Raw genomic sequence first — 16,761 nt, forward strand, 5'->3', positions numbered from 1 at the left:
TAAATATCAACTAGCACTTCACAGTACCTTCATCTTTAAACTATGGCGAGCTGCGCTGTAGCAGTACAGTACCCAGAATGTAGTATGTGCAGTTATCGCAATGTAATTATTCTATTGCATAAAGCCACCACATAAATATGGTATATAACACAAAGGGCTTTGAGCCAGGCAGGTCTTCCACAAGCCCAGCAGCAAAACCACACAGGAAGCATTTGTGAAAAACAACAAAGTAGAGGGAATACCGGAGATAAATAACAACCACCTTTTTCCTAGCCTACTTTCATGTTACAGAAGGATATTCAGCTACCTTGGTATTTCTGCTACTTTCATTCTCTCACACACAGTTCAGAGGAAGTGGTTTACAAGTTTAGCATATCAATGTGGTCCATTTTCCTACCAGTGCTATCTCTCCTAATCCAAGCTGGGCACGTCCCAAAGTCTGCCAGGCATCCCAGGAACGTGGGTTTCTCTGGACAGCCATTTCTGCTGCATGCACTGCTGGGAACATTTCATGTAAAGACATTAGGACCTATGACAGAAAAAGTAAAATAAGAGGAATAAGAATAAGCAAAATTGAAAACAGATTTAAGTTTTCTGGGATTAGCCAGGCAACCACCATTGTTTCAATAACTAAGGACAGGTTCACCCTACCTAGCTTTTTCTAGTTTAAAAATTAGTTGTCTAATCTCAGATAGTCACCCAGACTCATTCCATAGCCCATGGAGAGAAACAGGCATGCTAGAGGATGATTCATCTGAACTATTTAAGCAACTCTATTAGAAGTAGATTAATTGCTTCTGAAGGTGTCCCTCCTTTTCCCTTCCTCCCTACAAACCCCACACTCTATAAAAGTGTGACAGAATACACTGAAGGACAAACACATTGAGAATTAAACACAATAAATAAGCAAGTATTGTTGAAAAACTCCTGAGTTGTATTTTTTCTTTTTAATAGAAGACTGGAATCTACCAAATACAGTTACAGCGCACATGATACAATTATAGAAACAATCCCTGTAATTCAGCATGGAAACAGCCCTTAACAATGAACGTTATATTTGGAGAGTAAGCATTCTGCAATACCAAAGCCTAACTTAGACATGAAGTCACCTACATTAAAAAAAAAAAAAAAAAGTGTTTTCCAAATGTGGAAATCTTTTACTCAGCAGCACAGGTTAGTGTCAGCCTGTTACCATAGAATTCTACTCCTTGCATTGAATCTCTGTAACTAAGCCTATAAATCATAGTTAACGATACATAACATGGCTCAAAGCTTGCCATATTTTTCCAAGACCACCATGAGACTGGCACATTACCTGAAGACCTGCATCACTCTGAGATCATGATTTCAGACACCCACATGCTATGGTGACAGATACCAGTATAAGAAACAAATGACAACTGCATTCCTACAGTATGATGAGAATGTCAACCACAAGAGTAAGACTCATGTGTGGGCAACCACTTTCATCCCAACTGACCTGCAAGCATGATGAATAATATCAGAACATATTAGGACTATTGCTGAAGTGCAAAAAGCATATATTTGACCCTACTGTTCTACGATATATTAAATAGATAAATATGAGTGTGGAGTAGAGGATTCAAATGCAATAACCTTGAGTATTTAATTAACATAAAGTACTTGCAAGCACTGGGGTGAGTACAGTACAAAAAAAAAAGCTTTCTTTACTACAGAAAGCTATCCTCCACTCAAGAAACACAGGAAGCATAGCTTCCTATAAACCCTTTGGATCCATACTCCTACTGTTTTATTAAGACTGAATTTTTCTAGAGACTACTCCCATGGCTTCTCTTTAATTCCATTTAATAGGCTGGAATTTAGAAGTACCTAGAAATCTTTTAAAAACAACCTACAGCTGTATGTCATGCCATTTTCCCTTTTTTCCTCAACAGTTCTCAATGACTGTGCTTTGTAAGCAAAGTTTGTAATGAATACTATGTATTTTTCCAAAACTTTCAGTTCAACTGCATTTTTGTGTGCAGTTTCTCTTATCTGCAGCAGATCTGTGAATTGAATCAAACTGTTACTATTGGATAGGTGCACATCCTACTAAGATTAAGTGATTCTGCATCTATCAGCTAGCTTTTACATTACTCTCTTAATGTGTTTATTCTCATAAGAGAAAACAAATCCAAGTATACACTCACCTGAACATTTTTATACATCCTGAGTGTTCAGTATTTCCTACCAGTACTTTCTACTGCAACACAATCCCAAAACATCTACATAAGTAATTAGGAAATCTTTTGTAGTTTTTAACTAATTTTACTGCTTTGTTTACTGAACCATGACCTCACTAATAAAAGACAATTATTTAACTTTCATCTATTTATGACTGTTGTGTGTACTAATTTAGACAGCTGCTTTAAAAATGCTCTTTCAGATCATGGTGGTAATCGCCGTATTCCTAGTAACTATGGCATCAGTTTCTCAAGGTACATTCAAACAAATACAAATTTGAATGTATATGCATCTTGTGCAGCACTGACTCAGCTATACTTGTTTGTCATTGTAAAAGAATAAACTTATTAATGCACACTATTTTTCTACACTTTTGTTTTCAGGGAAAGAGATCATCAAAATGAACATACAATGGCAGACCTGAATGTGTGCAGCCTTGCCTTGGGCTACTCTACCCATGGTATTATCATCACTTTAATAAAATACCTCTGCATGCTAGATACCACTGCTACTTGAAAACTGAACCAGCAAACACTCAGTTATTCTACATCTGGGAAAGTCATGCTGAAAAATTAATAAAAACCACCACTAGCATAAAGTTTTCTCCTGCACAGATTTGACAAGAGGTGCTCAGTCCTTTTACCCAGGCAGGCCACATGGACAAGCTAAAGCCAGACAGGAACCACGTGTTCTGTAGCCCCTTTTGTTGTACAATGTGCCTGTCCCATGCTCAACATGCAGCCACGTCAAGCACCAAATCTATGTGAATATACATCATCCCCCGATAACACACAGTCTAGTGTGGTCTCCACTTCACTAATATGGTTAAGTATCTAAAGGGTTATTGTCTCTCCTTACACATATTTCCCTTAGACAGGGGGTGTCCTAAAAGGGGGAAGCCAGGTAGTATATCATGGGAATTATACTGGTGGCCTTCAACAAAACATAGATTTCTCATCCTGAACTAGCTTAACATATCAGTCTAACAAAACCCCACAGCCATAGTTCTAACTCCATAGATGGCATTTCATGAACAACATATACTTCAATATTTATACATACTTGAATAATATAATCATCTTGAGTTCTGCATGACAATACAAGATGTGGGGCTTGTTTTCAAGGATGCAGCTACTCTGACATACTACTTGTCCCTTTGACTTAATAAAAAAATTATAGACACTCAATGAACGTCTTGTTCAAAGTCTTGCTCCCACTTTCTACTGCGTACAACTTGATTTTCTCCTCTTGGTTTAAGAATCTATATTATTTGTTTCCTTTTATTTACCTCTTTTTGAGTAAGTTAATCTTATTTTATTTGCACCAACAATGGCATCAGCATAATGGTTTATTTTTCTGCTTCTTACAAAGATGCCCCCAGGTCTTCTTTCATTCCAGCCCATATGCTTGAAATACTTGAGCTGATCAGAAAACTATTATGTTTTCATTCAGATGTATGACTGAAACATGAATGTGGAAGCCACTAGCAGTCCTTATACCCAATTTGAGCAGAATGCTTGCTGCTACTCTTACTTTTGCTCAATTTTACCTCATTGTCACAGTCATTTATTTTCTTTGTAAGTTTGTTTACACTTAGATATTTAACTTCCCTAACTGTTTTGAAATAGCTATTCTATAGAAAACAGAATAAACAGAACACACTCCCAAGGGCTCCCTCCAAAATAAGCATGTTCTTTGATTTGGTTGAATTCCTTTCAAACGAGTGAACTCCTCTGTGTGGGGAGGGTTTCTTCTTGGGAGCTCTATTGTGCTTAATACAACAAACTCTTGACCCTCTTTTAAACCTTTATTGACTACTTCAGTACAATGTACTCTAAACTGCAAGCCATCATCAGTATCAATCCAGACCCACATACAATTACATTACTTCATCAGTAACTTTGTACATTGTTTTGATTCAAGCTACATTCACAGAATCACAGAATGATAAGGGTTGGAAAGGACCTCTGGAGCTCATCTAGTCCAACCCCCGCCACCAGAGCAGGTTCACCCAGAGCAGATTGCACAGGAATGCGTCCAGGTGAGTTTTGAGTATCTCCAGAGAAGGAAACTCCACAACCTCTCTGGGCAGCTTGTTCCAGTGCTCTACCACCCTCAAAGCAAAGAAGCTCCTCCTCATGTTTAGATGGAACTTCCTATGACAAAGTTTGTGCCCGTTACCTCTTCTCCTGTCACTGGGCACCACTGAAAAAAGACTGGCCCCATCCTCCTGGCACCCGCCCCTTCAGTATTTATAAGCATTAGTAAGATTCCCCCCTCAGTCTTCTCAGACTAAAAAGACCCAAGTCCCTCAGCCTTTCCTCACAAGAAAGATGTTCCAGTCCCCTAATCAGCTTTGTAGCCCTTTGCTGTACCCTCTCCAGCAGTCCCCTGTCCTTTATGAACCGGGGAGCCCAGAACTGGACACAGTACTCCAGATGCGGCCTCACCAGGGCAGAGTAGAGAGGGAGAATAACCTCCCTCGACCTGCTAGCCACACTCTTCTTGATGCACCCCAGGATGACATTGGCCTTCTTGCCCACACCGGCACATTGCTGGCTCGTGGTCATCCTGCTGTCCACCAGGACTCCCAGGTCCCTTTCCACAGAGCTGCTCTCCAGCAGATCAGTCCCTAACATGTACTGATGCAAGGGGTTATTCTGCCCCAGGTGCAGTACACCAATTTCACACCTATTTCAATGTGGTTTTGGTGGGTTTTTTTTGACAGCAGAGGTAATTGTCACCCTCTGCTAGTTACTTCCTGCAAAATATTCAGATTACTAGTCAAAACAGAAACAAGCAAGCATTATTCTAGAAAGGTCACAAACCATTATAATAAAGTGGAGTAGTCAGACGTAACATTTCTTTTTTTTAAACAGATGTTTACTTTTTAGAGAAACTAATTCAGTTTCATTAGGGTATTTTTCAACAACCAGACAAATACCATAATGCTTCACAGAGGAACTATGTATCACTGAAAACTCCATTCAAATCCCTCTTCCTCAATGTTTTAGCATCAACTTAGAGTCTTTAGATGGCTATGCATTCAGAAAAATGCACAAATATAACCTTGTCATCAGAGAATATGAAGACATTAACTTTTACTTATCAAAATTATGCTGCAGAAAACCTTCATAAGAGAGACAATCCTACCAGCAAAATAGGTCTTTCATCTATTTTGAAGCAAGCTATGACAGAAAAGGGTTATTTTGCCAGAACCACCTAAGGGAAAGATGAGGACGTGTGTGTTTCCTTATGAACACCCTTTTAAGAGATGACATACTAAGATTCTATTCCTTTCCTGTTGCTCTCAAATTAATTTCTCAGATGAATTTTTGTTTGCAAACTTCATTAGCAGGATGGCACTCAAGTTTCACAGTTAAATAATCTCTTTGCATATTTGATTTATTTTCCAATTATAGTGTTAACAGTTCATTAGAAAACATTCTTAAAACTAATCAAACAATTAGAAAAAAATCTTACAAAACAGAAGAAACATCTCAAGACTGTCATGTACATATATATTAAAAATTACTAGAGGGAAAAGTCTTATAAAGATGTTCAGTAGCTGGATTTTCAGAACTTTATTCCAACATAGACTTACCATTATCATATACATTAAAACAAAGAACATCCATGTCACTACAATGACTTAGTTTAATAGATCTAGCTTTAAAAAAAAAAAAAAAAAAGAGACAGATTAGAAGAATTAGGAGAACTCAGTGGCAAAAAAACAATCAAACATAGCAACTGTCATCAGGAGACTGACCAAGTATAAAAATGCAGGCAGTAAAATGATCCATCCTGTCCTACCCACACTATTTTGGAAGTGTTGTGAGTCTGAGTAAGTCCTGGTTTTAGATGAGCTCACTACCTTGAAACTGAATCACTACATATAGAAACATTCCAAGTCCAGTGAAACTGACCCAATTCCTTCTTCCATCTAGAAACCCATTTCAAAAGACTGGTGAATAAAATTATTCCCAACCAAAAGCTTTTACATTTATCCATGCTATAAAAAGCAATTACTGTTGCACCACACAGCAATGCTTTTTTCTATGGAGCTTGCTGGAGTTTACATCAATGTTTTCATGGTAAACTCTTCTCACTACAGTAAGAACAAATAAAAATTAATTTGGTTTAAATAAAAAAAACATAACATTTAAAAATAATCAGCAATTATTAGCTGATTTGTTATAACCTAAACTTGGGATTGTGAGTCTGGTCATGTCTTAGGAACCTTATAATTTCTTAAGCAGGAAGAAGGATGGGTGGAAGTTGATACTATTTCTTCACTAAATTCAAGATTAAGAAAACCTTTAGAAGAGGAGAAAGGGAATGATTTGAATACGAGTATGATGGGTTTGGCCTATTTAAAAAAAAAAAAACAGAGACATACATCTGAAATCCTGGTCCTGTTCAATGAATGCAAATGGAGGATGCAGGGTTGTACAAAAACTAGATCCTCAGACAGCTGATGACAAACATCCAAAAAGCTTATTAAATGGAGATAAACCTGATTGTTTGTTTACATTTGTATTTACTTGTTTCTATAAATATCTATAAACAATTGTATTGTGTCCTTTAGGAGTCCTGTCATAGTTGCACAGTGTGTTTGATAATGTTATCTGAGATCTGAGGTGGAAGTATCACTGGATGAGCAACATGAACCAGGTAAATTCTCAGGAGTGGTGTAGAATAGCAGAGTGCTTGATTCCCAAGGGTGTTGGTTATATATATTACAATGTAATAAGTCCTTTGATAGCTCTCTTCACCCAAGAAAGAGTCCCTGTGGTCCAGCATACAAACGTTCAGACCCAAATTCCAAGAATTTCTCAAAGCCTCTATCTTTGTAATTCAAAGCAGCAATGAAATAACCCAGTCAATATTTAAGAAACTTAGCCCACAATTAATTTAGTGACTGCATTAATATAGGTAGTCTTCATACAGCCCTTTGAATATACTTATGATACTACTATCTAACACTAGGCTCGACACTAGGCTGTTGTTTTGTGGGGGTTTTTTTAAGATTTTTTTTAAGCAAAAATATAGATGTGAACTGCTTGCACAAACATTTACTTGCCACTCATTGTTCTAACAATGGGGGAGCAGTTTAGGCTGTTAACAGAATATCAAGTATATACACTGAAAGATCTTGCACGCAAAGAACAGTTTAAATGCACTCCTAACCTCTCCACACACCATAACAATCTGTTTTTAAATGGATCAAAGTGTAGCTGACAGCAATGGAAAAAAACCTCATCAACTTTTACAGGTTTTTGAAGCAGTTCAGCAATTCCACAATTCCCGTATGATTTTCTGGAAACACACTTACTGCAAGTATCATTGACAACTGGGAACTTTAAACACTGTTTCTGCTTTTCAGAAATGCTGAAAGACATTTGTCCTACATCTGTTGAAATATACATCTTAAGAACTTACCATAAATATTTACAGATTCCTACTGTGCCATTAGCATATTTATCTGAGCTGCATATTAAACAACAGGGTATTTAAAATGTCAAGTTTGCTGCTTAAAAAAGAAATACTAATGAACTGGGAAGCTGCTATTTAACCCAACATAAGATTATCTTAACAAATGTAACAGGATAAACAGATATTCAAGCCTGTGCAAAACACTCCATGCAATGTTAATTGTCAAAAGAAATTACTTCATGAGGAGACTTTTCCTCACTGAAAGAAAATTAGGATAGACCATAAAGAATCTTTGCATATTACACAAAGTCATTCCTAATATGAATCACCTCCTCTAGTATGTGACTTACATACCAAGACAGGCAGATTTTCACAGGCCCAATGCTGGTCAAGCCCTTGCTGAAGTTGATGAAGTTCTTCCCAATCTGGAGCTATGAAAACTTTCTCATTTAGCTACACAATAATAGCTGTAGTATTTGTGCTGGTATGCTGGATTGGAATAACACAGTCAGCTCTAAGACAGTATCATTTAAATATTAACCACAATATTTTTGGAATGAATTACGTATTCCCATTTTGGCAAAGAAGTATTTTTACAGCTTACATTAGTGCCTTTAGAAGTAGAAAGGTATCAAATTACACATTATAGTAATCAACTTCCAGTAAGCATAAGTCATACCACAAAAAACATCTGTAATAATTATTTGCATGTAAAGAGATGTTACCAATTTAAAGATTAGAGGTTTTGTTAAAAAGATTCATGAAATAATTTTATAAATGCGTATTACATAGATAAACTTTTCTTGTATTCTCATTCACAGCATAACTGAAGAAGTGTTATGCAATATCAGAAAGTGAAACCAAAGAGAAACAGTGCAACTGCCCAGCACTTCTCTCCTCTTTAGGAAAGGAAGCAAAGGCATGGTAGAAGCAGAGGCCTGGGTTCCTTTATTCTTTCAGCTTTCATTGCTCTCCAATGGTTTCATTAGACAGGCAAAGACATTTTACAAGACAAATCAGTCACACAGCTGGTTTCTCAGCTCCTCCTGATCAGCAGGAAAGCTGTGTGCCCTATTCCTCCATCTCACCTTTGCCATTTAGCTGAAATAAAGGGACTGGGGTGCCAAGTAAGCAACCACCCCTCAGTATTAGGTACTGCAGCTGAAGCACCGACGGAAGGATGTTGTACAAAGTATCCATTTCCATAGGTGACTGCATCATAGTTCAGATCCTGGTAAGCTAACTAATTCCCTGTTCTCCTGTTATTTCCACTGTGAAAATATTTTAGTATAATTTCAATTATAATTAGTACTTTTGGAGAGGTAGCTCAATTCCTGCATTCACGTAAGACCATAATAAAGAACTGTTACAGGAAAGCTATTCACTAATTTGTTGCACTGAGCATAACTGTCTTTTTCAACAGCTTTCTCGTGACTTTAAGCCAAAAAAGAAATTATAATTGCATATTAAAGGCTACTTCAAAAACGCCCTGTGTTAAGGAGCCAGCATCAGAGCACATGAACCATTTCTTTCCAATCTAGAAGAAATCCTACTAGGTGGTTTGTTTTATTCAAAACAGAGTAAAATCTTTAAACTATAGTAAAAAAAAAAATCATACGACTGATACCACTTTTCACATCTTGACAGAATTTCTTTACTAGTGGAATTAAAAATCAAATGCACAAATGAACAGCTACATAAGCTCACAACCTTTACAGCAACCTGGAAAGCTGCTAATTAAAGCAGAATTATTACTCTCTCTCTTCCAACAGTGCATAATTAAGATTCAGAATTCTCCGGCACATAGCTCTGCAGATGCTAAAAGTTTACACAAGAGCAAAAAGCAATGAGACAAATTTGTTGAAGAAAAAAATCTTTCAAGCACTTCTAAACACAGAGAAGTCCCAGGGCCAAAGCTTGCTGGAGGCTGGAAAAGTATCGCTGGGGAAGTACTGCAACATGCTTGTACAATTTGTATGACTCTTTCCCAGCCATCCACTGTTGTCATGATTCTAGGCTAGACAGATCTTTCATTTAAGCTAGCACTGATGTAAAGACATCCAAATACAAGTAAATATTCAAAGTAGGTTTACACGTTTAAGATGGTTTATCACCACAGAACTCCAGAAGTATGAAGGAGTCAAGCACCTAAATCATATAGGAGATCTGTAAATGCTAATACGCTATCTAAATAACATATAGATCTGATCCTAAGCATGCCCAAGTTAAGAGAAGTTCCACTGCAGAATTTCCATTATGTTTGAACAACATGCATGAAGACTTTTTTTTTTTTTTCTGAAAAGATATATGCCTCCTGTTATAGAAGTTACAAAGAAATAATTGATTACAAATCTAGCCTGCTGAGAAAGCAGGGAGAACAAATGCCACTTTTCAGTGTCATGCAGAACACAGAATGAGAGAATTGCACTAGAAAAATTCAGCAATTTAAAAGTAAAAACAATTACTGCATCTTATTACCAACACCATTCAAATTAACGAACCAAGTCAGAAATCAACCCTTCATATACACCCCTCCCCGAGTTCTTCCTAATACAGTCTATCTGGATCCCTTATACACATACGATATGTTGACAAAGCAATTCAACAATACACTTCTCCCAAAATAATTCAAGAAGAAAAACCATTAAAGCCATAAAGTATTTCTCAAACCAAATGCAAAACCTAGTAATATCTAAACCTTCTGCAGCTATATGAAACGAAAGTCTCCTTCAGCATTACTGTATTAAAATGAGCTTACAATTATTCAATTAATTATTTTGCAGAATCAAACTTTCTTTACTTCACAGACAACATGACTGTAACGAGGAGATGTGATAGCGCCCAGGAAAAAAAAAGGAGCAGCCACCACACCTTGGAAAATAGCCAGCTTAGCTTCTTAGGTTTTGTTGGGGTTTTTGGGGGGTTTGCTGTTCGTTCGGGTTTTTTTTGGGTGGAGGGGTGTGTGTGTTTTTTGTCTTTTTATACAAGAATTACAACAACAACAAAGATTTTAAAACTAAACAATATAGCAAGCTTCCTGAAAGTTACATAACACATTCACTGAAGTACCATGATTTTACTTTCTCTTTTCCTTTCTCCTAACTTTAAACAATGTATTTTTCAGCTATATTTTGAGTAGCTACCTTCCTAAAAATAAATTTTCCCATTCTAATCTGTCCAGCTGGTTGAAAGAAGCCATACATTTCTTGTTCTCATCCTCAATCCAAATTAAAATCATTTTTGCAAAAAAGCATTTTTATTTAATACAGAAAAAAAAAAGTATTTTTGTACCTTTACATATAGGTGGAAACAAAAGCTTCCGAATCTGAAAAAATAATGGATTCTATCACTTTTGCTATCTAAGCCACACAAACACACTGAAATTACAAGCTAATCTATAACTTTAGTGAGGTGTTGATGGCTGCAAGCCTTTTTCCTCAAAACAGCTTTAAAATAAATGCTTTGATGAACTGACATCATAAGTATAGTCTGTTTAATGCTCTTTTCCAAGACTAATCTATCTATGTAATACTTAATATGAAAACAAACTGGAGCATATCTTTTGCATACAGTATCCCTGTTTAATGTTGACAGCATTAAGCCAACTCTTTAGAAAGAGCAGGAAGATTTTTAATGGTCAAATTTGCCAATCTATCACAGCAACACTCTCCCTGCTCCTCCCAATACAATTTTTAAATATTTCAGTTACTTTTTCCACATTGTAACATCCTAATTCATGTCCTAACAAAGATGTTGTTTATTGTGATTGGCTGGGATAACACCATTATTGTAATTCCTGTTAAAAGATACCCTCCTGTGTTGGGAAAAATGAAAAACCTAAGTTGTGCTGTAGTTTACGTGCACAACAACTACACAATGTTGCACAGTGTCTGTTCACAAGCACAATGTTTTTTAATGTCTGAACTGATAAAGAATTATCATACTTCACCTGCGATTTCATCTCATAAAGCGTAGCATCCTCTGGAGTTAACTGAAGTGCTTCATCCCATTTGTGAATAGCCTCTCGGTACCTGTAGTTAAAACAATATTGCAGTCTCACTATATTTAAAGATATTAGATATTTCTGTTTATACCCTGATATTGCCCTAAATAAAATGCCATGGTATCTCATTAGCATTAATAATTTTTCTAACCACTTCCGTATAAGACATGCTGAATTCTTTTCAGGAACTGGCTACTCGTTCTGAGCAAATGGATGCTAAGTACAACTGTACAACTGTCCTCCAGTGAATTTACAAGTCAACATAGGAAACCTATGGCAACTGAGTTAAATTCCCCTCATTGTCAAAATCACCCTTAGTCAAGCATAAAGAAATATCATCTGAAGCCAACATGCCTTGCTACAGTCATCATTTAAAATTTCTTTTCGGCTAAAAAGGCTGAAACCTAGGAGCTGCCCTCCTGCATTTCTGTACTGTAAGATACTAAAGACATCTAAGTAACTTTGGTATACAAATATAAGAAGGAAGTTGAAAGTAAACAGCTATACTGAAATCACTCAACTTTGGGAAGGTATACAGTAGCTTCATAATGTGTCGCCCTTCCCTAGAAAACTTAGAAAAACAGAAGAGTTGACCAAAACCAATAAAAAGTAGGTCTTTGTCTTGAACAAAGAGGTAAAACTTGGACAAATGCATACTAGGTTTTCAACCATATTGAAAAACTGTTAACAGCATAAGACACAGTTACAGGGGTGCAGTCTTTCAGCCCTAAAGGTGGCCTCAGAGTAACATTAATGAGTCTGTGGGGTGCCACAAGTTCTCTGAATCTGTTTCAAAATCCACCTTTGTTATGGAACTGCATAGGAACTCCTATATTTATATTAATTTCACTGCAAAGGTATGAAAACAGTTACTCTTGACAGATACATATACTGCAATTTTAATATAATATATATAAAACTTAAGTAATTTTCACACGCACTTCATATGGAAACAGTTTTTATCTTCCCCTACTCCCCATTCTTCCTTTTCTTTCCCTTCCCCATTTTTCAGTCCCCCAGCTTGTATTACACCTGCAGGTTATGCAGAGCAGTCTCATGAAGACTTCAGAAAGTTCTAAACCAATTGGGAATAGAAGAATAGACTGGAAAAGAAATGCAACTGAAGTCAAACTCTCATTATGATTCAGGTATTATCAGTTTGTAAATGACACTGCTTAGCATTCAAATTAAATATCAAAGCATGTTTCAATAAAGTTTCAATATTTTCACATTTGCTCAAAATTTAGCCACCAGCTGTGCATTTGTCACATCAGTTCAGTCCCCATGGGCAGGTGTTCACGCTAAAGGAAACATCACCACATTTTCTACGTATGTCAGCAGAAGCCTTAAGCTGTCATTTAATTAGAAATACCTGTTTTTTGAGTAGAAGATTATAGTTTTGTTCAAGACCTAGCACAGACATGGCAAAACAAAAACCTAAATAACTAAAGGAAGTCCTCAGCTCAGTTAGGTGGTGTCCTGACCATGCAGCAAGGTGCAATACTGTCAATGTAGCAAAAAAGTTCAGAAACAGACAATTTTGGAAAACAGAGCAAACACAGTAATGACATCAGTAACCAGAAAGAAAGTAACAACACTGTCATTCTGGAAATAGAAAGTTGTTAAGACAAAAGTTGCATTTCAAGAATCTCCATTTTTACTTCTGTGGAGGGGACATCACTGCTCGAAGTCTCAACCTGAATGGGATAAACACTCATAGCAAGAACACGCTACCTCTGAAGGGAGCACTAAAAATAGGCAAATATTCCCCCAAATCCTGTTGGGTTTTGCTGCCAATTCTGCCAGCAGAATAAAGACAGGCAAGGGAAAAGAGGTTGTCCATTTACAGAAACGCTGTGCTACATGTGTTCTGCATATAAACAGTAAGTTACTCAACTCCACCTGTGAGCCTCAGAAAGCGTGATCCAAGAGAAGTGACAACAGAATGCTGGAATCGCTTCCCAAGACTGAGAACACAAACAGAAGAGTGCTAGAGAAGGAAGATTCTTCTACAAGTACATGCTGAACCACCTGCTCAAAAGACTGATTGCTGACTACCAGTTTACAATGTGGACATACCAACGTTGCTGTGAAACATCGACCTTTGCAGTGCATGTACTTCCTTACGAAGAAAGTCTGATAAAGTATGACTGTTCTATTCTTTAACAAATTCTCAAGAAAAAAGATGTCTCCACTGTGGTTTCAGGAAAACCTAAGGAAACTGTTCTCATTAAAAGTAACTGAGCCATGCTGCTTGCAAACTTAGGAAAAAATTCCTTTCTGTAGTCTTTTAATAAAAGAATTTTCTACCTCATTATTTTGAAGGAAAATATTATATACCATATTAAATATCGAATGCCCTACTGAAAAAGTAGCCTGGGCATATAAGATACAGTTGTAAAGTCAGTGTTCTGGTAAATATATCTGCTCTGGGTTTACTTAACACAAATTTAAGAGGCATTCCATTTGCTATTCCCATTTCTTTTCTTAACAAGTAAATAAGCTCACACACAGTTGAGTGACTAGCTGGTAACAAGTGCATATGCATCAGCTGAGCTGCAAAAACTACCATGACATAGCTGGCAAAAGTGAAGTAACAAATTTTAGCTTAATGCTGTTGCACTGAGGTCTACCTGAACTTCTTCCCATATGCCTAACATGGGAGGAGAGCACACATGTTCACAACACATGCTATGGCACAGCTGATGCACAGTAACATGCATTTGAATCTTACATCATTTCAGAAAAAGGGATATGAAACCCACCACTTCAAAAATTAAAGTAACTTGTATCAAAAATAACATCTCAGAAACAAGAATGAGACTGAAAAATAGCAGATCCATCCACTGATGAGGCTATAAACCTTTTTCAGAAACATCTGACATTTATCAAAGTGGAGATTAATCCCAACCAACAGTTGGCTGGGGACCTACTGACTGGAAAGCAGCTTTGCAGATGAAAGACCTGGGGGTCCTGAGGGACAAGAACTTGAGTACAAGCCAGCAACACGCCCTTGTGGCAAAGAAGCCCAACAGCATCCTGGCCTGCCTTGGCATCACCAGCAGATGGAGAGGTGATCTACCTCAGCTCTGGTGAGACCACATCTGGAGTGCTGGGTCCAGTTCTGGGCTGCCCAGTATGACAGAGAGATGGACATACTGGAGTGAGTCCAGCAACAGGCCACAAAGAAGATTAAGGGCTTGGAGCATCTGTCATTTAAGGAGAAGCTGAGAGAGACAGGACTATGCTGCCTGGAGAAGGCTCAAGGGGGATCTTATTGAAGTGTAAAAATACCCAATTTGGAAGCCGGGACACGGAGTAAAGAAGATGGAACCAGACTCTTCTCAGTTGTGCCCAGTGACAGGACAAGAAGCAATAGGCAGAAATTGAAGCACAGGAAATTCTGTTTAAACATATCTCCACCGTTGGAGATATCCAAAACCCAGCTGGACAACGACCTGAGCAACTTGCTCTAGTTGACCTTGCTCTGAGAAGGAGTTGGAGTAGAAAATCTCCTGGGGTTCCTTACGATTATATGATACTAAGACATCAGCAACCTCAGTGATAAATGATTTAAAATGAAATATGATTATCTCTTGGCTAAATGAAAACAAATTTTAAGCAAAATATAATCTTACAACAAATAGACCCATTAATTTTTAGATGTCTGGGAGTACTATAAAAACTTTTTTAACAGCAGTAAAGAAGTCACAGAATATTGATATCTTGATTTTAGAGAATATCAAATTAGTATTTCCAGCAAAACTAAAACCCTAATCCGTATATACTTTGTAACTAAGCATCTAAACTCCAGTAATATAAAGCATTTTTAAGAAAAGACTATATTTTGAAGTATTAAATTACTACTTATGTGACTATAGAGATACAATATACTTAATTCTATCTACTCACAGTGATTTCAGTAAAATAGTACACCTCACTACAAAAAATTATACAATTATAACAAGAACTTAACTATCATTTTCTCTTCCTTATTTCAATGCCATAAAAAGGAATATATTATTGAGAACTGGATACATCTGGGATGGCTTCAGTGTAGAAGATTTGATGGATCTTGCCAATTTTTCTTTAATAGCATATGAAATCCCACAGCTCCCCTAAAGCACTAAAACTGCTCTCCTCAGACATGCTACTGACCATCTGGGAGCTATACAGTCTTGGCACATTTTACTACAGCTTGCTAAACTTTTGAAACAAACATCCCATGCTTACACTTCACTTTTTCAACACCACTTCTGGGAAAACAGGATCTCTTGAACTCTTAAAATCACTAAAACAAATTCATATTTCCATTAAAAATACTTAATTGTAGGCTTCTGGGTAAAAAAAAATACCAAACCCTGTCCAAGTTACACAGAGATCAGTTTTTGAATCATACATACATATACACATATATACACACATATATATGTGTGTGTATATATATATATATATATATATAATGCTAAAAACCATCACTGCAGATCGCACAGGATCTAGAGTCGTGGAGCTTTACTCCAACAGGCTTGCCACAGTTGATGCTCCAGGAACAGACTGAGACAGGGCATGCTCAGAGTGACACTGAAAATATAGGAAGATATACTGGACGAGGTGGTATCAAATTCAGACAAAATAAGACAGGCCTGCAGGACAGAGGCAGAGCACAGGAGTACATTGTCAGAAAAAGGGATGAGGCAACATAACTCCTGGGAATTCTTAGAGACTTGGCAGAACGCTCCTACAATTTGATGTTACAGGAGGACGAGGAAAAACACAGTTAGATGGGGCTAAGGAAGGGAAGAAGAAAACATTGTAAAAAGAATACAGCTAATTGTCAAATACTTATACATAGAGGATGAATGTGAATTGTCTGTGGCCATCAGAAACACCAGCTAGAACAATTTTCATCTAATGTAGGGTCAAATTCAGACTTTGGTGGAAGCTAGAGAAAAAGAACACTAGTCAGTAATTATACAGAGTACATAAAAAGGAAAGAGAAATGAAAACCAAAGCAGAAGTTGATTACAGAAATAGACTTCCCTTTTTAAGTTGGGAGATGATGCAGGGCTGGACCGTGGGAGAAAAGATTCACAGAACAGGTGAAGGAGGAAACTAAA

At 37.1% G+C, this 16,761-nt stretch overlaps 1 protein-coding gene across 1 annotated transcript in view; it reads right to left on the reverse strand.

The window, feature by feature from the left end:
* The window catches only part of TTC33 (tetratricopeptide repeat domain 33), a 44,477-nt gene that overhangs the window by 11,806 nt on the left and 15,910 nt on the right, over positions 1-16,761 (reverse strand). Inside the window, exons 3-4 of the mRNA XM_059833720.1 lie at positions 11,591-11,672; positions 398-529 (exon numbers count right to left, since the gene is read on the reverse strand). Of these exons, the coding sequence (XP_059689703.1) occupies positions 398-529; positions 11,591-11,672 (214 nt within the window). The remainder of the gene's footprint in view (positions 1-397; positions 530-11,590; positions 11,673-16,761) is intronic.

The sequence above is a fragment of the Gavia stellata genome, chromosome Z (assembly GCF_030936135.1).
Source record: "Gavia stellata isolate bGavSte3 chromosome Z, bGavSte3.hap2, whole genome shotgun sequence".
In the NCBI taxonomy this organism is placed as follows: Eukaryota; Metazoa; Chordata; class Aves; order Gaviiformes; family Gaviidae; genus Gavia; species Gavia stellata.